Source organism: Corylus avellana, chromosome ca3, assembly GCF_901000735.1.
Source record: "Corylus avellana chromosome ca3, CavTom2PMs-1.0".
NCBI classification, from domain to species: Eukaryota; Viridiplantae; Streptophyta; class Magnoliopsida; order Fagales; family Betulaceae; genus Corylus; species Corylus avellana.
In genome coordinates, this window is record NC_081543.1 from 30,453,882 (window position 1) to 30,478,529 (window position 24,648).

A 24,648-nucleotide genomic window follows, 5' to 3' on the forward strand; every position below is an offset into this window, starting at 1 on the left:
ATTCCTGCATTCTTTCTTTTGTATAAAGCACCAATTGTTTAAGGACATGCTCTCAAAGAGAAAAAGAAACAAAATAGTAAAACAAAATCAAAAGAACATGTTCCTTATGGAATTTATTTTCACTGTGTCAAACTTGTGCTATTTTTTCAAAAGAGGATTGTATAGGATGAGAGCAGCTAGGCCCTAGTATGATAATGTTTGACTTTTGATTGAATTTGCTTGTCAAAACCTCGTGTTGGTGAAACTTTCTCCTCTTTGTGTAAACTGGTATTCTTTTTCTCATTGAATGGCTTACACACACAACACACAAGCATGAGTTGAATGGAATATCTTTCTTGGCTTGGGTTAAACAATATGAGTTTCTTGCCATTTTTCGTCTCATGTATATTTTGCATATTTTGAGTATGTTTGGGATATTCATTGCTAAAATACATGAGTTGTTGATGTGTGTATCATGTGTGTTCATTTGACTTTTGAGAGGGAGAAATTTTTTTTAAGTTTCTTGTTGATTATTAAGTCTTATACTGAGGGGGAGTTTCTATTCTTCATGATCTTGTTATATTCTTCATGCATTTTCCTATATGTGATCATGAGTGCTTGATTATTGTTTTTTTCCTGTTCCACATATGCCTTGATGTTTTTGTGTTGAGTGTTTCAGGAAACATAATACCTTTTGTCAATTTGTGACAAAAAGGGGGAGTATAAAATTGGGGAAAGGATGGTGACGATTGATTTTGTTTCCGAAATTGCCAAAGGGGGAGTTTGTAAGTTTTAATTATTGGCTAAATGTTCGGTGATCAAAATGGATTCAAAGTGTGCCAAATCACTATGGCGTCCGGACGGGACTCATAGCTGTCCGGACGGAATTTCAAAATCGCACAATGAATTTCTCTCGAGAGCCTCGTCTGCAACCCCGTCTACAAGTCCATTCGAACACGCCGCGCCAAAAGAACAGAGAAAGCGATGTTGCCCTAGAGCCCGTTCGGACGAGCCCATTTACCATCCGGACGGCCCGTAGTCTGCTAGGTTTAATTTAAATGTAATTGAGTCCTAATTAGACTAGGGGTCTTTATATGATATATATAGATCTCTACAGATCTGTATTACTACGAATTTCTGCATCTAGAATTCCTCGTCGTGTGCTAAGAGAGTCTATGATATAGAGAGTCTGTTCTCTCTCTTAGAGTGATCGTTTGTTTTTACTTGTTGATTGTTGAAGTGAAGTCAACCGGATTTTCGGTGAAGGGAAATCACGTAGAAGGATTGTGCCAGCTGTCTTTGGAAAGGGCTACTGCGGTAAAGGGCAAGTGGGTCGCTTGTCTTATACAAGATCGTGTCAATTGCAAAGGTTTTGTAAGTGTGAACATCTTTATTCTTTTACTGAGTTAGTTGATTTCCTGGGTTTGGCTGCCCTAGAGAGGTTTTACTTTTAGAGAGTTCTCTAATTGGTTTTCTCTTCGTAACCAAAATATCTGTGTTGTTTATTGTTTATTGTTTCATATATTTTTGGTTGTTTATTAATTGTTAGGTCAGATCTATTTCCGCATAACATTGTGTGAAACACAAATACATTCAAAATAGGTGTCGTTTGGAGTCGTATGTAGAATTTTCAGGCCTAAATTACAAATCAGTCACTGTGGTATAAAAAATAATTTATAGGTCCTCAAGGTATGCCAAAATAACAATTTACTCCCTAAAATTAATTTCCATGAAATAACTTAATAGAGTCTGTTACCTTATCATGTCCTACATTAAATTAACATAATCTCTTCTATCCTCAAAATTTTGCTTTGTGCTTAACCCTTCCTGATTTTCATTTTTCTCGCCACAATTCGGGAACATTTTGCAAGAATTTGATGGTTGTATTTTGTGAAGCGGTTGAAGAAGATAAAGATGAGGTAGGGTTAGGCACGGGGTAAAATTTTTGGAATATAAGATATCAGGTTAGTTTATTGTAACAGCATGACGTGCAGAAAAACCCTAATTATCATTTTTGAACGTCGAAAATTAATAATAACATGTATCACGTTTTTATTGAATATGACATAACAAAATGACAGATTGTGTTAATTTACTTAGCAAAAATTGATTTTAGGGAGTAAATTGTTATTTTGACATGCGTTGAGGACCTATTTAGGGTATTTACACTTTATCACCAAGAGCATTTTCGAACTTTTTGGTTGAAATGTGTCACGTGCCACATGCCACGCATGTGACTTGATTTCCGTCCAAAGTGACGGCCAAAATAAACCGAAAGACTTTTTTGTTAACGTCTGAAATTTTGTAGGGGTCAATTGTTACTTTTTAAACATTGAATTAGGCCTGTCAAACCGGTCCGGTTTTCCGGTTTTTTGCTAAAATCGAGGACCAGAATCGGGGTACTCCGGTTATTGGTTTTGGGCAACCGGAACCGAGAACCGAGTCTGGTTACCGGCTGGTTTTGGTTTTACCTGGTCCAATAACCAGTTTTAAAAGCATGAAAAAGAAGAGGATAAGAAGGAAAAGCTGTGAGGCTTCTTCTTTGATCTCTTTCCACATAATGCATTGCTCTATGAATACCCCCAATGATCATCAAATGGGGTCATGGAAATCTAGACTAAATAAAGAAAGCTCTTCAAGTATGAGAAAGTTGAGAATTCTTTTTCATTATTCTGCAGCCTGACTTATATATATGCCCCCATGTTTTTCCCAGGCAGAAATGGACACGTGTAGTTCATATCTTGGATAATGAGAAGGTGAAAGATGGGTTATAGGGTTTTGTTTGGATTGACTGGTAGATTCTTTGTACTCTATGAGAGGGATAAGAGGCAGAGAGTGTACGAGGCAGGGGAGGACCAACCAAACTTTCTAACCAAAAGGGTCAGAGAGAGAGAGAGAGAGAGAGAGGCCGGGAGTTGGAAGAGAAAAATGAGAAAACTAGAAAAGAGGGCAGAGGCAGAATAATGGGCGACGGCGTGTGCGAGAAATGAAGAAGAAAAAAAAGAAGGCAGAGGGAGTAAACCTAAAAAAAAATATAAAATATAAAATAATCTCGATTCCAGTAATCCGGTAAAAACCGGATACCTAACACCGGGTACCAAAATCAGGATATCCAATTTTTGATTTTTTTTCAACCCGAACCGAAATCGGGTCCCCGGATTTCCAGTTTTCTAGTTTTTCAGTTCTCCAATATTTTTTGAAAAAAACAAAAATAGAAGGATATTTCGTATGAATAAAGTGTATTTTTTTCTTTAAAAAAAAAAAAAAAAATTCTCTCCAATTACCTATAGTCAGTTCCAACTTCCAAGGCAACGAGAACATTAATATTTGATGCTACCCCATATTGGCTTAGTGGCGGAGAGTTCGACACCTCACCAATCATCGAAGTTCTTGATTGGAGGAAGTTTTCCATGTGACCCCACCCATGCTGTGACCTGCACCGATCAATGACATTGGTCGTTGGGGGCGGCGGGGCATCTCCAACTTCGATCCCCTTGACTGCAAGAAAACCCATTACAAAAAAGTGTAATAAAAATCTCTCTCTACTTCCTCCAACATCTACAAATATTTTCATATTTATTTTTATTTTATTTATTTTAAAAAGCACTTTTCAAAAATTTTGTCAAAACAATTTTTTAAAGTAGATTTCAAGATTTGACACAAAAAAAAAAGGTATATAATGTTTTATCATAAAAAAAAGGGAAAAAAAAGGAAGACCAGTCCAAACTACACAGCTGGCAAGTTAGTCTTACACATGGTGATTAAGAAAAGAGATTTTTTCTTCTTTTTTTTTTTTGTCTATTTTTTTGGCATTATTTTATGTATTTCTATATAATAAATAAACAAATTTACTGTGAGAGTTGAACAAAATATGGAAAAGAGACATTTATGCGCTTAGAGATGTCCAATAATTGAATCCCCCAGTTTTTTTCTAATATGAATTGAACAAAAATAATAATAATGTGGGAGGTTTTTAGTAATTTTGATTTAGTTATAATTAAATGTTATCAAACTAAAGAATTTAAATAATTATTTTATTTTATATTTTTTAGTAATATTTATTTTTTTCCTAATGAAATACCAAATCCGCTAACCAAACAAGGCCTTGCGAGGTTATATATGTCCAATAATTGAATCCCCCAGTTTTCGATTCTGATAAGGCGAGTTATTTGGCATAGAAGAATCTCGTAGCAGAAAACATGGAGGAGCAGAGAGTGCGCAGCAGCAGTAGCAGCTCCATATCCTCTTCCCCTCCCCTTCACACGCTAAGACATGCACGTCGGACGGCGTTCAACCGCGCGTTTGCGGCGGTTTACACGTGTGCAATCTCAGCACTTCTCTACTACCACGCACTCAAACTCATCCACTCCACCACGCTGTCATCCTCCTTCTTCATCTCCCTCTCCTTCTTCCTCTCCGACGCTATCCTCGCCTTCATGTGGGCTTCCCGGCAGTGCTTCCTCATGACTATCGTCTACCGCGACGAATACCCTGAGAACCTCGAAAGGGTGCTGAAGAAACCAGATTTTCCGGCGCTGGACGTGTTCATATGCACCGCGGATCCGTACAAGGAGCCGCCGATGAGATTGATCAGCACGGTTTTAGCAGTCATGGCTTATGAGTATCCGACGGAGAAGATTTCGATCTATGTATCGGACGATGGGGGATCGGAGCTGACGCTGTTTGCTTGCATGGAAGCTGCCAAGTTTGCAACTCACTGGTTACCGTTCTGTAGGAAGAAAAACATGATAAACAGGAGCCCAGAAGTTTATTTTGCATCAAATCACTCTTGGTGCTCCGAAACTGAGAAGATTAAGGTAATATTTACTAAAACCTTATTGCTCTATATATATTAATTGTTAAAAGAAAATAATGGAAAACAAGCAAAAATAAAAGGAAAACCCTTGTTTAATTAACATTTTTTTTTTTTTTTTTTTTATGACTAAGAAATTGTTTGGATTGCCTTAAATAGCTTAAAAAGTTAAGTCATACAAAAGCTTACTGTACTTTGACTTTTTTCACTCGAACCATAACATGAAAAAATCAGATGACAGAAGCAAATGAATGGTGTAACCAGTTTCTTTTTTGCTTTTTAAAAAAATAATGCTTACTTATAACGTGTACAACACTAACAAAACACCTAACATTTTTCTTTTTTAAAACATTTTTTTTAACTTTAAAAGCTTTATTTTTCAACACCTTCCTAAACATTTTTTTTTCTCACAAAAGTCATAGCCACCATCCCTCCATGATTGCATATACCCTAGTTTCTAGTCTAAGTTTTGATCAAGTTTGTGATTAGAATATTAACCGTTGACTACAACTTTCCTCTGTACGTGGACTACGTACATCTAAATTAAGTAGCAAATTAGAAAAATTCCCAAATATTGGATATATAAGACTCTGCACAAGCTAAGTTTTATATCATCTTAATTTGTTTGTCTAGTCAGTTTCTGATATCTTTAGCAGCCTCCGAGACATTTCCAAATTAAAGCTTTATATCATCCTTATCAACTTTCTTAGAAGAAATTTCCAACAAGAAAGAAACAAATTAAAGATGTACAGAAAGAAAAAAACAAAAACAAAAAATATCTTCCTGCTGAGTGGAGTAGCAATTAAGCACTCATTGTATCTTCTTTTTGATGCAACAAGTAAAAAGTATTATATATATATATATATATATATATATATATTTATCCTTTTTTTTCTAATTAATAATATATATCCTATTAACAAGGCTGCCGCTTCAATTCCTAAAAATTGAAACCAAAAGTTTATTTTACTAGTAATTTTATAAGTCATTCTTATGTCTTTTTTTGTTAATTCTAAGAATGAGGTAACTTTTATCATCATTCGATCAAAATTCAATAATAATTAATCATAAATTCAATGATAATTTTAAAAATCACATCATTCTTAAAAAATACGAAAAAAAAAAAACACAAAAATAATTTATAGCATTATTCCTACTCAGCGGCTACTTATAGTATAAAAACCAATTGAAAAGTTGACAAAAAATTAAATTAAATAAATAAAGTTTAGAGACGCGTGCTTGTCCCATGGGCCATGAAGATTGCGACAAGACAAAATTGGCCACAAAAGAAAAGGACGGACGACAAAATTTTGCATCATAATATTCGGCATCGATCACCACGAAGAAAGAAAAGGTCACTTTCTACGTGTATTAAATTATTATTATTATTATTATTATTATTATTATTATTTTGTCATTTTTAGGTGGAACTTATTTTGGACATTTCTAATCATAAAATAAGAAAGATATATTAATTAAGCAAGGGTGAATAAATAAAACTTGCAATGTTGTTCTGTCCAATTTTATCTTCTATTGTTTCACATGGGTTGAATAACATGTTGTTGGCAATCACATGGTTGAATGACATGTTGTTCTCAGCATCATTAAGGATATTAAAAAAAAAAAAATTAGAGTAATTTTATAGTAGAGTTTTTTAAATTTTAACTACTATTTTTTTTATAAAAAAATTTATTTATATTTATTTATTTTAGTTAATGACTTTTTTTTCGAATCAAATAATAAGGAAATGTTACAGTCAATGACTTTTCAAAGAGAGACAAAGAAAGAGGCCGGGAGAGAAAAATGAATAAAGAAAGAGAGGGAGGGAGATGAGAAAATCATAAAAATAACTTATATGCATTCATCGACATGGTACTTCCCTACATTTGGCACTATAAATGAAACGCAAAATGCATTTGGTTATGAGAATGGGATGAAGATATTTTTTTTAGGGGTTTTGTTGCCATTTTACATAGAAATCCAAAGTGTATAAGCCACTGTAGATGCTTCTTCAGGAGATCTTTTATTTTTTTGAATTGTTTGTTTTTATATGTCAATAAGTGAGTTATTTAAAACCAAGGAGAAAATTCACTTATTCCTTAATCTTTCATCACTTTTGTAATTATATTTTTAAACTTTAAAAAGTGTCAATATCGGGTGGTCATTATTCAAATTTTGCATTGGCACCATTCCGTTAGGATTTATTACTAAATCCTAATAGAGGAAATTGAAATACTCAAAATGCCTTTTTTTTTTTTTTAAAAAAAAAAAAATGCAAATTAGGATGTCTACTGATTTTTAATTTTTTAGTTAATATAATTTTGTTAGTTTATAAATTTTAGAAAGTATAATAGAAATTTCACCCATTAACTGTTTGATTATTTCTAAATCCTAATAATAGGGGTGACATTGCAAACTTTTAAAATATAACGACCCAACATTGACACTTTTAAAAGTTTAAGGGTATCATGATTATAAAAGTAATAAAAGATCGGGAGTAATTGAAGTTTCCCTAAAAAAAAATGATTAAGATTTTAAAAACTTGGTCATAAAAGTATTGTAGAAAACCTAAGAGATTTTTTTTTTTTTTTTCCAATTTGTCAATTCTAATTTATAATGAGAAATTCTTCATAGGTTGGATTTTTGTTGGATTAGTGGTATTATCTCATTGAAAAAGGGTTAACCGATACTCCTAACCATTAGCTTAATCCTCTTGTTTTTAACCATGTTATAGATACTATATGAAAGCATGAAAGCCAGGGTAGAGAATGTGCTTGACAGGGGGAAAGTTGGCGAAGAGTATGTCAATGAGGAACTACAGTCTAGAGCTTTCAGCAAATGGACAGAGGAGAGTTTTACTCGCCAGGATCATCCCACTGTCATTCAGGTTTGTATCATCCATGGCTTCATAATGATTACTTGTGTTAACATTTGCACAATAATTTGAGGGTCATCTTAAATATACGCTTGGTGAGGAGTAATGCTACTTACTACACTCTTATCATATTATCATCCAACTGACCTGATGTGACGGTGCTCATCAGTCTTTGAATCAGCCCTTAATAAAAAAAATGTAAGGGCTTATGAAGACTGCTATATCAACCCAGTGAAATAAATATGTAGTATGTAGTATTACTCGTCAAGTGAGAGGATTTTTTTTTTTTTAAGTGAGAGGAATTGATTGCACAAAAATTAGCATATCCATGTTGTCTGAAAAGTGAATTTCATGGTTCAAATTAGAGTTTATAGATTCAAGGGTGTATATGTTGCCACTTCATTTAAAATTTTAAATAACGTGACATCATGCATGTATACACGGTTAAATGCAACAAAATAAAATATAAACAATAAATGAATCATCTTTAGTTCACTTGATCCCGATTGTGTGTTTGCCTAAATTTATTGAAAAGTTAATTTAGAAATTCATTGTTTTTTTTTTCCTAAGCAATACAGGAATAAGGGGAACAATTCCTTTTAATTGTTAGAGGTACTTAAATCTTAGTGAGCATCTAATTTATTGGCTTAAAACCATGAGCAGATCCTATTAGAAAGTAGCAAAAGCAAAGACACCACAGGCCACTTGATGCCAAACCTCATCTATGTCTCTAGGGAAAAGCGGAGGACTTCACCCCACAATTTCAAAGCCGGTGCCCTCAATGTCTTGGTAACCTTTCCTATTTATTTATTCCAGAATGCACTATATATATTACAAAGAAAATTAGACCTGCAAATTTTTAATGATTTGTTGACACATGTCAGTATATAATTGGCGGGTATTAAATTTATTTGAAAATAAATAAATTTTTTCCCCCTCTAACTGCCAAGCAATTTGCAATGTCTTCCTCCCCTAAAAACTACAATAGGAGTTGCAATTAATGTCTCTCTTTTGTGAAAAATAATATGATAAAAATACTTCTAATAAAAAAAAAATTAGAAAAATTGAAAAAAAAAAAAAAAACTATTTTCCTGAATTTTTGTCTTTATTTTTGAATTTTTTGCTTTTATTTTTTCAGAATTTTTTATTTTTAAATTCAAGATTATTTGTGTCATTTTTTTCTTTTGCACAAAAGGACATTGCAACAATTAAAAGTTAGACATTACAAATTGCTTTGTAGTTAGAGGGAGTAAATCTACTTTTCCCAATTATTTGTAGTAGCAGACGTCCCTCCAATGACATGCAGACACATGACAATGAATTATAAAAAAAAGTTATAAATATAACATTACTCTATTACAATGTTGCTCATTTGTCCCCTAGGAGTAGTACAATCGGCTGTAGACCATGCCTTATGAAGCGGAGATCACTAGTTCGAATCTATATATATATATATATATATATATATTGCTCATTTTGCGCTCATAGTTTCCTTTTTAATTTATTTCTTTTTGTGTATTAATGAAGCTTCGAGTATCGGCTAGCATGAGCAATGCACCTATAATCCTTACCTTGGATTGTGATATGTACCCGAATGATCCTCAAACACCTCTTCGTGCATTGTGTTACCTATCAGATTCTAAAATTCAGTCCCAATTAGGATATGTTCAATTCCCTCAGATGTTTCATGGGATCAACAAGAATGACATTTATGCTTGTGAATATAAACAAGAATTTCAAACTAATTCGATGGGATTGGATGGATTGGTGGGACCTAATTATGTTGGAACCGGTTGCTTTTTCAATCGACGGGCTTTCTTCGGAGGTCCATCGGCAACAAATGTGTCACCAAAAATCCCCGAGCTTAGCCCGAACCATGTCGTGGACAAGAACATTCAGTCCCAACCAATTCTGGAATTGGCACACAAGGTTGCAGGGTGTGATTATGAGAACAAGACTCAATGGGGCTTTGAGGTAGTCTTCTTAATTTGTTTCCCTTTCTTAGCTTTCTTTTTTTCTTAGTTATTACTTAATGTAATGAGTATATGGAAGGTGTTAAGTTGCTTGGTATCATATAGAAAACTATGGATCAAATCTCAATTTTATCAAGAAAAAGTTAATCCGTGTTGTGTTGTCCAACCCTTCAAGAAAAAGGATCATTTGTAATTCGTTGTCCAAATTGTACGCAATTTAGGCACCCATCTGTAGGGGATTAAGGATTTCATGCAAATGGGTACCCGAATTGCGTGCAATTTGATCGGTCTCCAAGGTGCACCCTAGGCTCCCTCTTTGTGAGCTTGAACAAATTACCTGCAACTTGAGCAGCCAATTTTAAAGAATCACAATCCTTTTGATCTAGCCTTTAAACCCAAAATTGGTAATATATATTGATATGTAATTATTGAAAAATGTAGGTTTTATTCTGATTAATTCAGTGTCAAAACTAAGTTTGGTATAAGTCTAAATTTGTCAGTTTAAGATTGTATTTAGACTAGAAATCAGAAATTGGACAATGCTAAGAAACATAAGTACTTGGTTGGAAGTTGGTTTTGTGAGCATCGAATGTACAAGCAAGGGCGGAACTAGAATTTTAGAAAGTGGGTGCAAAACTAACTAAAAAAAAAAAAAAAAAACACTAGGGGGTTCATTTCTTAAAAATACATAAAATTTAGAAGAAAATTTTAAATTATTTTGACATTTTGGCAATATTTGTTATAAATGATAAATGAATTCGTTGTACAATGCATAGATGGGGTTCAGATATGGATCATTGAGTGAGGATTTCTACACTGGTTTTCGGCTACAATGCGAGGGATGGAGGTCCACATTTTGCAATCCCAAGAGGCCTGCCTTTTTGGGTGATGCACCCATCTCCCTCATCGATGCTCTGCAACAATGCCAGCGGTGGATGATCGGCGGTCTTCAGGTGGCCTTCTGCAAATTTCGGCCGATAACCTTCGGCGTCAGGTCTGTGGGCCCTCTCGTGGGCCTTGCCTACACAAATTATTCTTTCTGGTCCTTTTGGTTTGTTCCTCTCACAGTATATGCGTTCCTGCCCCAACTAGCTCATCTCAATGGGCTCACTATATTCCCAAAGGTATGTATGCACCTACACAAGTTTTCTTCCCGAACTCCCTTTTTCTCCTCTCCCCCGCTTTGATTAGAAAATAATAAAAAGAAGTTTTCTTTCCGGACTTTGTCTATTAAATTAACATTTCTCTATGTGTGCTCCGATAATAGGTTGACATGGCATGTTATAAGGGGCTTTCCTTTTGGGGTAGTAATATTCAGCACACCGGGCATAAATTTTTTTATTTTTTTATTTTTAAAAAAAATTAAAATAATAAAATAATAATGAGAAAAAAATTTTATGCCCAGCGTGCTTCACTGTTAAAGCACGCCGGGCGTGCTGAATATCACTACCCTTCCTTTTGTCTTTTTTAAGTGGCTGATATGGAAGCTACTTAAAACATGTCACCTCAACTAGTATGAAATGTGGGTGAGTATCATTACTTTTTTAAGCCACTTAAAATATGTCATGTTATGTCACATCACGTTAGTAAGTGTAAAGTGAATGAAAAATCTTTCTAAAAATAGTAGTGTTATATATCACATTTTTATCTCACAATGCTGACTAGTGTCAACATTGAGAAATAGTTGTGAAATAAAATTGTAGTTTTTAACATTTCTCTTATGAAAATACTTGTAAGAATTGCATGCTATAAAGACATATCAATTTAATAAACTAAGTTGAAGAAAGTTCCTCCTGTCTAATTCAAAGAAAAACTTTATCGTTGATGCAAATCAACTCATTATTAATTTATAGTGATTTTCAATTTTTCATTTCCAATCAATATTAAACTTGCAAAAATGGGTTGTAATATGCAGTTATCAGAGCCATGGTTTTTCTTGTACGTGTTTCTTTTCCTTGGAGCCTATGGACAAGATCTCTTTGAATTTGTAATAGAGGGAGGAACAGTTCAAAAATGGTGGAATAATCAGAGAATGTGGATGATAAGAGGGCTCTCATCCTTCATGTTCGGGTTCCTCGAGTTCTTTCTCACCCGTTTAGGCATTTCCACCTATGGCTTCGGATTGACCAGCAAAGTGGTTGATGATGAACAAAGCAAAAGATACGACCAAGGTAAATTTGAGTTTGGAGTCTCATCACCCATGTTTATGCCTCTAACAATGGCGGCGATAATCAATTTGGTCTCCTTTTTTATGGGACTCATGCAAGTTATAAGAGGCAGCAGCAGTGTGGAGGGTCTCTTTCTGCAGATGTTCATAGCAGGTTTTGTAGTTTTGAATTCCCTGCCAATTTATGAAGCCATGGTCTTGAGGAGAGACAAAGGAAGAATGCATTTCAAAACTACTATAATTTCTACCCTTCTTGCATTGCTATTGATATTTAGAGCTTGGCCCTATCTTGTGTCACTTCTTGCTATAAGTACATTTCTTGCTCTGAAATGAGTAAAAACTTTGTTGTTTGTATGTGATCATTGTCAAATTATGAATTCGAACTTTTTTGCTACTTGGGTTTACTGCTTCTTTTTTTTTTTTTTTTTGAGCCACCACAAGAGAAGGGGAAAAAATTGAAAAAAAAGGAAGAAAAGAAAGTCTACATGGTATTAGTGAAAACCATTGATTTGATTACCACTAGTTACACATGAAAGAAAGTCTACATGATATTGTTTTTACCATAAGATGCATATGGTAAAAACAATGATATTTAATTGAAATTGAAGTTGAATGAAGAGATTGAGTTTGAAGATGCCATGTTAAATCGCCTGTAATCTCAAAAACTTAAGTTGATAATAAATGGTTGATTTAGATGCTCACCAAAAGTATGATAATTGCATAATTTCTTAAATGGACTCTTTGCATGGCAGTTTCTTACAAAAAGGAATTAAGATTTAGAATTAGAACTTTTCTTTGTATCTTCGGGTGACTTTCCATTTCTACTTGTGCATGAAGTGAGAAAATTCTACTGTTTTTGTTTAATAATTGGTTGGTGAATTAATCTGTCTAATAAGCTATAAGTATATATTCTTGAAAATTCTCTGATTTTACCTACTGCTACAGAAAATAGAGTTCAAGATAAATTAGGCCATGACACTGGCATTCTATTTTAAACCTGCAAGACAAAAAGCTTACACAAACCTCAAATGAGTGCATCCGGAACTACACTGATCTTCCCTCTGCTTCACTAATACTAACATTAGCCGCCTTCAAAAAAGTTGGAAAAGCAATAACACAGCAAAAATAATGTGAATGTTTAACAGGCATGCATTTGCCTGCATGCCTGCAAGCCTTCAGAACTGGTGTGTAACTAGTGCACTTATTCCAACTTGGAAAAGAAGGCATGATATGCTTCATAATTTATGGAGTTCTGCTATGGAGAACTCTGATTCTTGAGTTTGAGCCATCGGATCATTCTCCCTACAAACAGAATAGTTAGGTAATCTGCCAGAGTACTCCGTTAAATATACGCCCACGCTCTATGATCCTTCAACGGCACTGTCTTCTTGTTGTTGTTGTTGCTGTTGTTCTGATGATTCATTCTGTGGCTGCTGGTTGGATGTTGTTGTAGTGGTTTCTTGCTGGAAGGGCTCTGATATAGTAGGTGAAGGAGCAGGATTGTGAAGTTTGGTGGGGATGATCACCAAGCGTCTGCAGAGTGGACAAGTTGAGTTTGAGTGCAGCCAGTGATGTATGCATTCAACATGAAACACATGTTTGCATAATGGGATTTGGAGCAACTCTTCTTTGATCTCGAACTCTCCCAGGCAGACGCAACATCTGTGAAAAATATTCGTCAAATGTTTGTTAAATCACTATTTATTCCAAAATTTCTTAAGTGTAGATGTGAAATATTTAATTGAAATTGAGAGTGAATGATGAAGACAACGTTTGAACTCAGGACTTTTGCTCTACTACCATGTTAAATTACCACTTATCTCAAAAGCTTAAACTGATAGAAAATGATAAACTTAATCATTTAAATTAAAATTATAACATAGTTCAACTCACACCGCCTGCAGATACTATTCTAAAATGTTTCCCATTTTCTATTTCATAGATCTTGCTAATGTGTCTTTCAATAGAAGATAGTAATCCTATACAAACGTCCAAACTTGGCCCTTTAATTAGCACTATACAGAACTCATCAAAAACTTTCCAGACCAACTATAAAATTTGAGCTCCATGAGTGCACTGACTGAAAAAAAATCTGTGTTCTTGATCATGGTACAATTGAAGTGAATAACATTGACAGAAATTTACTTAGAAGATGCAGCGAATACGGGATAATCAATTAATACAACATAATATGGGGTCCACAAAGTAAGCAAGGACATATATCTCAAAGGGGCAAAGTAATTAGAACTTCGAAGGCAAAAGAACCAAAAAAAAAACTGTAGATTGCACTTTGATACAGGGGTTGTTCTTATCTAGTTAGGGTACCTTTTTTTTTTTTCCTGAAGAATATCGAATAGTACCAAAATGTTTTTCTTTGAAACTTTATTCATATTTGGCCACCCTCCAAAGATGTCATGATTTCTCATATATTCTGCTTTCTTATCAGTCATGTTTCAAAACGCACTTTTGAGAAAGAGTAGTGGATGCCATTAGAGATTCTAAGTGGCATGTGGAAAGGAATTCAAGGTTTTATCTAGCTAGACGATATGGGGCATATATAACTGTTTTCAGGATGTGTCATTATCTGATGCCCTTTGTGGAGCTTTGGAAAAAGAAAACTTTATTGGTGGTCAATGTCAATATTGTTCATCTATCGTGAGTTGGGCTTCTTGACATGATGGAAGTGATACAACCCATCATAGGGCACATGTTGTAGGGCATAAATGATAAAAGGTCCGCTTTGTTCTATAATTTTTTTTTTCTCACTTTTGTTTTTTCTTCTCAAAACAAAAATATTAATAAACAACTCAAAATATAAAACACTTTGTCTACTCAAAATTACTTTTACCTTATATCAAACAAAAAACAAAGATATCCTCTAAACGCATTAACAAACAGAACAGTGACATTACTCCAATAGCAAAAGCTTAGCTCAACTCTTATTTGGATCAAAACTAAGTGGGAAATTGGAAAGGAAAAAGAAGAGAGAAGAGATATTAATTACATACTGTGATTCCCTTGTCCTTAATTCCTCATCAAATAAGATTACTGGAAGCTTGTCCTTGATATCCCCCTTCAGACCCACCTCACATGTCTGCAGAAAGATATGAAGCAAAAGAGAACTAGTTAAATATTAGATTAAAAAAGGAAAAGCTATCATCTAATTTACACTGCATCTGTGATCTCTAGCTTGAAAGATTTGAAAGAGATCAGGAAGAGAACTGTCAAATTATGTTAATCATCATTAGCATCACATTGATTCTATGCATGTACAACTATTTGTACATGTTCTTGCATGTATGTATGCAAGTGTGTGTGTGTGAGAGAGAGAGAGAGAGACAGAGAAGGGGGTCTTACTAAGGTAATAAATTGATTAGCTTGATTAGAAGTTATAGGAAGTATTGGTGGAGGATATGAGAGAATGGAAGCCCTCCTCTTGAGGTAGAACAAGTAAAACAGCAGAAGGAGAATAATTGAAAAAAGGATGGGGATTGAGAATATGAAAGCTTGGTAAAGCTTAAGTTGAACAGCCTGAGAAAGGTGTGAGGGGTTTGGAGGTTGAGGAAAACCCATCGAGTCCAAGATATAGGAGAGCTTCAAAGGCCTTATTGTGTGTATTTATGCAGAAAAATCTTCTTGTATGTGATCTTTACGCGCACACTCAAAGAGAGAGAGAGACAGAGACAGAGACAGAGAGAGGTACTAAAAGATTGCTTGTGGATTTGGAAACTCATGAAAGATTTGTAACTTTGTTAATAAAATATGAGCAAGCAAAGAGCTTTTGAAGATCATTTTTACATGATGATGACATGTATATCTTCTTTCTTTTATATGATGGGACGAGCCCAGGACTCTCCACCAAATTTAAGGGTCCTCACACAAAGCACTTAGGCCCATTTGTCTTTGTCCTTCATGCATGGGCCCAACATGATCATGAATTCTTCCACTCCTTAGTTGATAAACAAAAAGAAAAAGGAAAAAAGGACTTAGTTTGATATATGATATGGTCAGATAAAACAATTTTAATTTAACCACCAAATTTCTGCAGACTTGTTTATTGTCAAGAGATGCTGAAAAAGGCCTCACTTGGAAACGAATTTATGAGCTTTGTGTGGTAGGTAAAATTTGTTATGTGTCAAAACAGATCAAGATAGATTATCATGATTAAGTTGGTATTGGTTCAGATTCAAGGTTGGCTGGTCAAATGGCTTAATGACCTTGGTACCATTAGGAGGTTAGCAAAGTGGGTTTAACTCAATCTCAAGAAATTGACACATTTCTACCTTACAAGTTTCAACATTCAAGAGCAACTAAGCCACTAATGTTGTATTTAGGTGTATATGTTCCCCGATAGACACTAAGTTTCTTGGAGACAGAGATCAGCAATGAGGTTGTTCATTGAATGTGTAATGAGCAGCCTCACGTGAGAGATTGCCCGAAGTACTCCACGTGTTAGAAAAGTTTGAATCCCATCTACTTGGTTTGTCTAGACAGCTCATTGCACGGGATCCTCGTTCGTTTCTTGGTGTTATATATGTTAACGGTTAAGTGAACCTCCTAAATGGTTTTATATATTTCCGAAAATTGTCAAATCACTCCAGCCTTTTAGAGTGGGGGACAAAAATCAAATAAAAAGAAATGATCTTGGAATAATTTTCATACATATAGTTTCTGATCCAACATGAGGGAAAGGAAAAAGATATGGCTTGCCCCTACACTTTGAGTGGTTATTAGGGCCAGCCTTATTTCTCCCTCTCTCTTTTCTATTATATAATCAAAGAACTTATTCTTCTTGAAAAGGTAAAATTCTGTAAGTCATTGCACTAAAGTGATGATGTTTTTATCTTTGAACTTTTCATTATTACATAAACACCGGATCAAGCACGGAAGCATCAATAAAAGCATATCTATCATGTCCTCATGCACTAAAGTGATGATGTTGTTAGCTCCATCCTTTTTTTTTTTCTGACATCATATAATAGCGAGTCATGACAAAACTTTGAAAGCATATATGTGTAGGGATCGGATCTCCTCCCATTCAAATGCCTCCAATTTATTAACAAAAAAAAAAAAAAAAAAAAAAAGGTGGTTATTGGTTGTTATATGGCAAATTAGGGTTAAGGGACGGGAATTCGATGCAGGGAGGAAATTTAATGCGTTTGAATGGAAGGGAATCCGGTTCATATGTCTAAACTCGAGCCAAAGATGAGGAAATTAGAGACGTTTGAATGGAAGGGAATCTGGTCCGTAAGTCTAAAATCAAATCAAAAATGAGAGGAAATTAGAGGCATTTGAATGGAAGGGAATCCAGTCCGTATGCGCATATAAAGAAATAAAATTTCAACTTTGAGTAGGTATAGTGACATGGTGTCCAAGTGCGAAGCATATAGTATAGTTTTCTCATGTACGAACTCATTGTTTAATTAGCCACTTAATTAAGAAGTGCTTCCAAGCATCATAGCATACAAGATTTGAGACCAACATTTACTTTTCTGACATATTTTCACTATTTTAATGCATTTCACATTTTATATGATCCTACTTGGTGCAACTTGTCCACTTTTTAGATCTTTTCCAGGATGCGTTTTTATGTTAGAGACGTCCCTTACTTGAAGTGAAGAGAGCCTACTGTTGTTGGTGGATTATGAAGAAGCCTCTCTATAATCTATAACTATTTAGGGATTTTCCGGTTATATTTGCACTATCATCTATTAAGAAACTAAGAGGAGAGTTAACATACACGAACTTTTTTATAATTCACTCGCTCTATATGGGCTAGCATCTTCTAAATTTAAGACTGGGGTGATATAATAAATTCCTTGCATTCTCAGCAGAACCACGTCATACAATGCTTCAATTCCATATAGGGTTACTAAATAGCCCTAAAATATCATTTGTAACGACCCAAGAAAAAGGCTAGCTGCATTTGTTTAAGTTGCTATTAGAGTTCCTTAAAATCACTTATAAAGTCCAGTCTCACCTAGTAAAAAAACATGTAGGACTTAGCACCGACTTGAGAATTTTTGTGTGATAGAAAAAGGTGAATCCAATTACTATTTGGTGGCGGTTGGTGCTTGCCAAGACGGATTACTTTGATTTCAGGATAATGCTTTTCACCAAACTCGGTAGGAAAAAATTCCTTCAATGCAATCTAATTAATCGACATAATTTAAAATGCATGTGATTATCACAAATGTATATGAAAATTAAAATATATATGAAAATCACATGTATTGCATACACAAATCATTTTAATTAGAGTAAATCGTAACTCAATTGGAAGAAAAACTTTATCATTTTATAAATCATTGATAATAGTTTCTCACAATGACGAATTGACGATAGACCATAAAGATGATCAGGACACATGCATTTCATGTGCCTTGTTAGCTTTAGTATTATTGCTGGCGTATCAAGGCAGGATCTGTTGTTGAGGTGGGTGATGACTGGTATGCATAAGACAAATCCCCAATTTTTTCTTTATTTTGACAAAAAGTGAAACTAAATGATAAGGATTAACATCTCAGCAATAGACCTCACGTCAGAAAGCAAGTTCCCACACTCTGAGTCTCTGTGCATTGCATACTAGCTATAATAAACTAGGCACTAAAGTTTTTAAAAAATCAATGTGTTAATTTAAGAATAATATCAAGGATACTACCAATTTTACTATGGAATATACGATTTCCATAAAGTTAGCTTATGCGCTGACAGGTTATACCACATCAATTAAAAAAATAAAATAAAATAAAAATTACTGACATGGCACTCACATGTTAGCCCCAAAACAAATTGTCCAGCATTTCTCATAAGGGAAGTCGGCCACCCCAACCGAATCTAAGGAGGTAATTGCACTATTAGTAGAATCCTTAAATTATCGGGAGGGGTCGCGCTGTCGACCAAAAGAGGGTGTGCAAAAAAAAATACAGCTGATATCACAGTGCTACATCAATGCAAAGGAAGACTGCATAAAACGAATGTACAAAGTGATATGACAACTTCTGTATTGTAACATTGATAATACCATAAGTATTTTTCATTCTTTTAATTTGATTTTAGGATTTTCTTACAAGAATCTTACAAATTGACGTGATAGCCAATATGATTGATAGTACATCAACTTCTAGTTATTAAGCAGTTGATATGATATTATCCAGATAGGCTCTAATATTAATTTGTAAGTTTTTCATAGTAATAGTTTTGTGTGTATATAACCCCACCCCAGCCCATATAAAAGATCAATTCGAACCAACTTGAATCTTGAATAGGCAGATTTCATTTCTCATTAGCCCAACCCCAGAATGATGGGAAGGTATTTTCTGAACCCCAGTGGTCAAAGGATAAGAATTTAGACGACTATGTACAATAAGCAAAGATATTACATCTAAAAAAACCTTGGATCAAGTTAGTAATTTTTGACATAATTCATGAATCCGACGCGAACCCAATACAAAATTATCAAATTAAAGTTACAGAGTCTGACCTGTTTAATTAAATGAGTCGAGTTAAAAATTCACTTATATAGTTTTATACTCATTCCTTAACACAACCTGAATCCAACAAGCAAATATAAATTATCACTGCTACTTTTTTTGCCGAGACAACAGTGAGCATATTGGCAATTGTTCAGGACGTCAGAAGACATGAGTCATGACTAACAGAGTGGAAGAAGGTTCAGTGCAATTGTTATTTTATTGTCTTCTGCGTTTGGGGTTGAATTGTGCTTAATTTGCATTTCAGTTAAATCATGGAAGAAGCCAAACAAGCAAATTATTATGTCCATAATCAAGATGTAAAATTTCAAAATATATGCTCATATTCCATTGCATGTCTGCAACTTCTAGCAACCGCATCGATTTTCTATTGCCATCAATCCAACTATATTACAAAAATGAAAAATCCCAATAAGAAAGGGAAAGAAAGAAAGATCCATAGCATATGAGATTACATCGTGCATACAAGCTTTTGCTTCCTAATGGTCTTCCTCTCAAAGCCAAAACAATCGATTCAATCTAAACTAATACTTCCTCTTCCTTATTTTGAAACTCATTGATCGGATAACATCGTCGTCGGTATTGAGTGTCTGGTCAAGAATCGCAATGGAATCGGGTTTTGTGAAGTAGGTGAAGAGAAGATAGATACCATCCAAGTATGTGTTAGATTCCCCAGCTTTGTTTTTCCTCTGGATGCTATAGGCCAGCGGAATGACCCCTCTGTTGAAAACCTCCACATACATGCCACCCCCAGCAACAAGCAACTGGAAAATCAGCACAATTAGGAATTATTTAGCAGTTACTCTGAATCCCATATATAAGAAATCTAAAGAGCAGCACTAGGTAGGCCTAGGAACAAACTTCAAATAAGATGGCACTTCAAGTTTTCATACCCACATTATGCTTCTTCAAGCTGCTTAAACTAAAAATCTATGGACATATATTGCCTGAGAGCTTACCTTTCCTAGCTCCCTGTTTATCATTCTTTTAGTCCAATTTGGATAAGCCCTTACTTGGTCATTAAAATTATGATCTGCAGGGAAGATTCAAACCATACCCAAGATATCCTACTCCAATGTTAAACAGCAACTTCATACAAAATTGACCAACAAGAAGTTCACACCATATTTAACAGAAACTTTACAGGTCAAAATCCTTGCAGCACTATCATAGGAGATAAATGGCTTATAATATAAATATAACACATAGGGACACCATTTAACTAAAAACCACCACAGAATCGGCACAATTATGTTATATCAACCACTAATTCTAGCAACCAGTATCCCATGTAGCACACCATTTACCTCAAAAGCAATGCAGAGTCGGCCCAGTTATGGTGTATCAACCACTAATTCTAGCAACCAGTATCCCGTGTAGCACACTATTTACTTCAAAAGCATTGCAGAGTCGGCAAATTATGTTATATCAACCCTAATTCTAGCAACCAGTGTCCCATATAGCACACCATTTACCTCAAAAGCACTGCAGAGTCAGCTCAATTATGGTGTATGAACCACAAATTCTAGCAACCATTATCCCATCTAGCACACCATTTACTTCAAAAGCATTGCAGAATCGGCCCAATTATGTTATATCAACCACTAATTCTAGCAACCAGTATCCAATGTGGCACACCATTTACCGTCGCCCAATTATGTTATATCAAGCACCAACTCTTGAGACCCTATCTTATGTGGGACTTAACCACTCCTACTTGTATACTCGGACTATAAACATATAAATCACAAGACGTAATGAAACTCACGATCGAGTAGACATGGTAGTAGTAATGGTATTAGTAATGGCTATAAAGTAGACATGATTGACATATGATCATGATTACATGACTCTATAAACTTTTCTCCTATTGGTATTAAATGGGAATTCATGAAATAGCAAAATAATAACAAAAATATTAAATATTTTTTCTTATTTTCTCTTTTGTTACCTCCTCGTACTTCTGGGTAAGAGCGAGTCGTTCATCCTCGGACATGTCGGGCCTGAGAACCGCCATGGTCTCATACTGTCGGAGCCCCGGCGGGCACTGGGGCGCCTCCTTGTCCTCCACGGCCGTCGCGCCCGGCACGGGAGGGTACGGCGGGTCGTCCTCAGACCCGAACCCGCCCTCGAAGAAGGATCCCGAGAAGTCCAAGGTTTGAGCTTTAACACTCATTCCGAGGTCGCTTCTTCTGGTTCGGTGAATCAAAGGTTTCGGTTTGGAAGCGAAAGGAGTGGTGGGTCGAGATGGGAATTGGGGAAGAGAGTAGGGGCAAAATGGGGAATTTGAGGGGGTGATTGTGGAGGTGAGAGAAGAGGAGGCCATTGGGCTTGAGCTCTGGTGTGGAGCAGCGTGCGAAGTGAGTGGGGATAGATAGATAAGGGGGGGTTTTGTGCGCTCCCCCGCGCACGTTATAAAACTATACCTTTATTAGACAGATCGCCCTTTTAAAATAGCATCATAAAACGGAGGTATGACATTTAAATATGAGAGCTGCTGCCATACGGTTGCGGTAGAAAACATGGGTTTTCTACCCACCAGTCACAACATGACACATCAACATTTTAAGAAAAATGTAAAAACTTAAAATGAGAACAAAACATCAAAACAAAAAAAAATGAGGACAAAAATGAGGAACCACCAGCCCCATCTGGGTGGCCGGCGTGGCCACCCCCAGGCCACGGGGTGGCCCGCGCGGCCACTCCCAGGCCACGGGGTGGCCGCGCCGTGGTGGCTGGGGTGGCTACGGGCCACCCCTAAGGGGCGGAAGCGGAAGCGGCGTTTTCGGGGCGGCGGCTTCAGGCGGAGGTGGGCGGCAGGTCAATGTGGGAGGAATAATATGGTGTTTTGTTCTCATTTTGAGTTTATGTGCTAAGCTAAGGTGTCAGCTTGTGAGTGGTGGGCAGAAAACCCTCCCTTTTTGCCTTGACCGAATTGAAGTTATTCCCTTTAAATATACCAAACTATATTTTGTTACAATTAAGCACCTTTGTTAGTCTTGATTGTTAGTTTGAATTGAGAAGTGGTCGTATGTATGCACTTGACCATTTTTTCGTCAAAATATCCTTATTCTTTTTAAATCAAAACAGTAAAATAATAGTAAAACGAGGGCACAATCAAGATAGTGGCCAAACGACACATAATGGTGAATCAGCCATCCAAAATCAAAGAGGAGGAGGTGGCTAGCGGGCCACTCCTAGAGGGTTGGGGTTGGCCAATGAGCTACTCCTTAGAGGGCTGTCAATTCCTCTAAGCCATTTGTAATTTTGAAAACAAACTGACAACCTTTTTCAATTAATGTCAAGAGACAAAGGCTACGTCATTCCAATAGAATGAAGATAAAATGAAAATATAGTATGCAGCATTACTCTTTTAAAAAATCTTAACATGATCTTAACTAATTAAAAAATAAAACCCCAACCCAATAACCCCAAATAAAGAATTTTGATTTCATCATCTTGAGATAGGGAAGTAATCAAATAAGAGCATTAGCAACAGAATTTTTACAATCCATTCACTTTTCTAAATATAGGAAAAACTCTCAAAAAATTCTTGCAACAAATGCATTTGGTATTCCCTAAAAAAAAACTCAAGGGAACCAAAACCAAAAGTGCTACATTAACATTTTTTTTTTTATTCAAATAAATGATTTCTCTTTCTTATCTTTCTTCTCTCTTTATCTTAGCATTTATTGAAAAAATACTAAATGGTTTATATTTCCTCTCTTCAAAAAAATAATAAGGGAAGCTATTGTGGAAAAATTAATTTAATTATCTAAATTAATATATATATATATATATATATATATATATATATATATATATATATATATATATAAGTGAAACTGCTGCTAGTGATATCACCCAAATCAATGACTCTTTTTTTTTTTTCTTTTTTTTTTAAAAAAAATTTAAATTGGACTAGGGCTATTACTCGGCCCAATAAAAAAGTCCAGGACCAATACTGGTCTTTGATCTGGGTCTCTGTTTCCGGGTTGGATTCGATTCGAAGAACACAAGTTACACAACCCATTTGACCCAATTTGTTTTTCCTTTTTCTCGAAATGCCCTAAAAAAGGAAATTCTGTCTTCTGCACCAAGCAAAGCGAACAGAGAAGACAAACAGCGAAGTTAGAAGAAGCAGGAGAACCCCAAGGAGTTACAGAGAATGGATCCGAAGTTCACAGAGGTCTCGCAGCTCTTCGAGCGCTTCAAAGCTGCCTTCGTGAGGCACGACTACGATACCTGCGACACACTCCTCTCCCAACTCAAGGTACCGTTCGAAAAATCCTGATTTTTGATACTCGTAAGTCGCTTAATCTGCCGCCGTTTTTTTTTCCCTGGGTAGGTTTTGTTTTCGATTATAAATCACAGATTGTTTGCGTTTTGGGTGGTATGAGATTACTGGTGATAATGGATTTGCTGAATCTGGGTCCAAATTGTTTGGGCAAAGATTGGAACTTTGCGATAGGATTAGGGTTCTTGTTGTGGTAGAGTATGAATTAGCCACTATATGTTTGGTATGATTGAAAACTTGGAAGAATTGGTACATTTTGAGCTCATTTATATATATCATTTTGAAATTTTCGTAAACTTCTTTCCGGGTTATTTGTCAGTTTTAGCTATGGCTTTTCTTGAATTGTGGATTTGGGATTTGTACCGACTTGTTCAAAGTAGCCATCTTTGTGTTTCAGTTTATGGTTGCTAAAGTGGAAGTCGAAGCATTGAGTGATTGTTGGTCAGATAATAATGAGTATAGTGTCAAATAGGGTTTCGTAAATACAAAGGTCTGGAATTGGATTATGTTGGATGTGATTTATGATGGGAGCATGCATGAGCCCTTGGATGTGATTCAGGATGAGGGCTTGTATGAGCTGAAGCCTCTTTTTGGTTGGGTAATATCTGAGTGAGTTGGATTTGTCTTACGTCTCACATTGTTGTTTTCCATTTTTCAGGTCTTGCTGACACATTTCAGAAGCCTTCCTCCATTGTTTGAAGACACGCCTAATGCGATCCATGAATTAACTTTAGCAAGTAACGCCCTTGGCTCATATCAGTTAATATGTTATGCTTCTGTTGTCATTGGTATTAAATTTGTTTCACTCACCTATGGATTTTGGTGATATGGGGAGATTTTGATATTCAATCATAACCATGTGTGGATTAAAAAGCAATATGCTTCATGTTTATGACTCATATTGCACTATAATGCAATCCATCATTTGATTTATCTAGTATCTGGAACAGGTAAAAGAAGAGATCAATAATCAAATCTATCAAAACATGAGTGTATATAATTTGTCAAATGTTCGATTATGATATCTGGACCTCAACTGTGTTTTGAAATG

At 35.4% G+C, this 24,648-nt stretch overlaps 4 protein-coding genes across 5 annotated transcripts in view; 2 read left to right on the forward strand and 2 right to left on the reverse strand.

Moving 5' to 3' along the window:
* Positions 1 to 4,133: 4,133 nt before the first annotated feature.
* On the forward strand, positions 4,134 to 12,201 carry LOC132174841 (cellulose synthase-like protein G3). 2 transcript variants are annotated; one of them, XM_059586537.1, is made up of 6 exons: positions 4,134 to 4,796; positions 7,527 to 7,679; positions 8,331 to 8,456; positions 9,195 to 9,641; positions 10,417 to 10,764; positions 11,556 to 12,201. In XM_059586537.1, the coding sequence occupies exons 1-6, from the start codon at positions 4,179 to 4,181 to the stop codon at positions 12,138 to 12,140; spliced, it is 2,277 nt and encodes a 758-aa protein (XP_059442520.1). In that variant the 5' UTR covers positions 4,134 to 4,178; the 3' UTR covers positions 12,141 to 12,201. The 2 variants fall into 2 exon arrangements, with proteins under 2 accessions (XP_059442520.1, XP_059442521.1); XM_059586538.1 differs by lacking the exon at positions 9,195 to 9,641.
* Positions 12,202 to 12,746: 545 nt separating this feature from the next.
* LOC132174842 (probable E3 ubiquitin-protein ligase RHA4A) lies at positions 12,747 to 15,534 on the reverse strand. The gene is made up of 3 exons (XM_059586539.1): positions 15,165 to 15,534; positions 14,816 to 14,901; positions 12,747 to 13,469 (listed from the first exon to the last, which is right to left on the reverse strand). Exons 1-3 carry the CDS (start codon positions 15,378 to 15,380, stop codon positions 13,169 to 13,171), a joined length of 603 nt encoding a protein of 200 aa, XP_059442522.1. The 5' UTR covers positions 15,381 to 15,534; the 3' UTR covers positions 12,747 to 13,168.
* Positions 15,535 to 19,570: 4,036 nt separating this feature from the next.
* LOC132175075 (small ribosomal subunit protein bS6c) lies at positions 19,571 to 21,698 on the reverse strand. The gene is made up of 2 exons (XM_059586890.1): positions 21,252 to 21,698; positions 19,571 to 20,064 (listed from the first exon to the last, which is right to left on the reverse strand). Exons 1-2 carry the CDS (start codon positions 21,624 to 21,626, stop codon positions 19,825 to 19,827), a joined length of 615 nt encoding a protein of 204 aa, XP_059442873.1. The 5' UTR covers positions 21,627 to 21,698; the 3' UTR covers positions 19,571 to 19,824.
* A 1,664-nt stretch (positions 21,699 to 23,362) lies between these two features.
* Positions 23,363 to 24,648, forward strand: part of LOC132174790 (26S proteasome non-ATPase regulatory subunit 8 homolog A) — a 3,584-nt gene continuing 2,298 nt past the window's right edge. The window contains exons 1-2 of the mRNA XM_059586468.1: positions 23,363 to 23,573; positions 24,256 to 24,334. Of these exons, the coding sequence (XP_059442451.1) occupies positions 23,469 to 23,573; positions 24,256 to 24,334 (184 nt within the window). The 5' untranslated portion in view covers positions 23,363 to 23,468. The remainder of the gene's footprint in view (positions 23,574 to 24,255; positions 24,335 to 24,648) is intronic.